We start from the raw sequence: 1,236 nt of genomic DNA on the forward strand, positions 1-1,236 counted from the left end.
TTGGCCAGCGAGCGGCCGGTCCAGCCGAGAGCTGACCCCGGTCGCCCGGCTCGGCTCTCTCGGTGGGGGGGGCGTCACTCCGCCTGACGCCGCCGGGACCCTGTGCCCTGGAGTGCCCGAGCTGACGTGGGGGGGGGCCCAGGGCACCCCAGTGGTGGTTGGGGGCAGACTTCACTGGCGTCGGCGCTAGGGGGTGACCACGGCGTGGCCAGGAGGGCAGGCGACGGAGCGTCACCTTGGGGGCTGTCTGTGAGCGCGCGTGTACGTGCCTGAGCCTGAGCCTGTGCCTGCGCGCGCCTGAGCCTGTGTCTGCGCGCGCCTGAGCCTGTCTGCGCGCCCGCGCCGCCCGCAGGCTACCCGCACTGGAAGGGGCAGGTGCTGAGCTCCGGCGAGCTGCACGAGCTGTACCAGGGCCTGCAGCTCAACGGCGTGAACAAGTATGACTACGTGCTCACCGGTGAGCGGGCGACGGCCGCGGCGGGTGTGAGGACCCCGGGGGTGCTGCGCGCCGCGCGGCCCTCTGCACGTTTGTGGGGGCCGATGTGACCCTCCGTCCCCCAGGGTACACGAGGGACAAGTCCTTCCTGGCCATGGTGGTGGACATCGTGCGGGAGCTGAAGCAGCAGAACCCCAGGCTGGTGTACGGTACGGCCAGCGCCTTCCCTGGGCGCCCCTTGGCAGTGGGCTCTGGGCCCCGAGGCGTGGAGACGGGACCGCGGGGTTGGGGGGCAGGCGGCCCCCCGTCTCGCGGAGGCGCACGCCGCGCACGGGGCCGGTCCCAGGAGTGCCCGGGGCCCCCTCCCGCGGGCCCGGGGACCAGCCGGCTCAGCCGTCGCCCCAGGTCTGCAGCCGTGGGGGGCGGCCTTGCCGACTGTCTTTGTGCCCCGCAGTGTGCGACCCCGTGATGGGGGACAAATGGAACGGGGAGGGCTCCATGGTGAGTGACCGGGAGGCAGCCGGGGCGGGGCGCGGTGGGCCGCACAGCCCGGGAGAGGGGCCTGGCGCGGGGTCTCCGTAAAGGGCCGCAGCCGGCCCCGAGGGCCGCAACCCTGTGTGCCCAGCAGCAGCCCAGCAGCCGCGAGGACACGGACCGGCCGGCCGTCGGCTGGCCTGCCCGCGGGTCGGGTCATTCTTTCAGTTTTTCCTTTGACCCCGCTGTCCACCTATCAAAGTGGACGCGGCTCTCGGGCCTGGAGCCCCTGGGCTGCGCGCAGGCGCGGGGGAGGCGCCGTGGGG

At 73.9% G+C, this 1,236-nt stretch overlaps 1 protein-coding gene across 1 annotated transcript in view; it reads left to right on the forward strand.

The window, feature by feature from the left end:
• The window catches only part of PDXK (pyridoxal (pyridoxine, vitamin B6) kinase), a 9,954-nt gene that overhangs the window by 3,834 nt on the left and 4,884 nt on the right, over window positions 1-1,236 (forward strand). Inside the window, exons 4-6 of the mRNA XM_012731129.1 lie at window positions 353-457; window positions 562-645; window positions 891-937. Of these exons, the coding sequence (XP_012586583.1) occupies window positions 353-457; window positions 562-645; window positions 891-937 (236 nt within the window). The remainder of the gene's footprint in view (window positions 1-352; window positions 458-561; window positions 646-890; window positions 938-1,236) is intronic.

Source organism: Condylura cristata, unplaced genomic scaffold (assembly GCF_000260355.1).
Source record: "Condylura cristata isolate star-nosed mole 26May11 unplaced genomic scaffold, ConCri1.0 scaffold00003, whole genome shotgun sequence".
Lineage (NCBI taxonomy): Eukaryota > Metazoa > Chordata > Mammalia > Eulipotyphla > Talpidae > Condylura > Condylura cristata.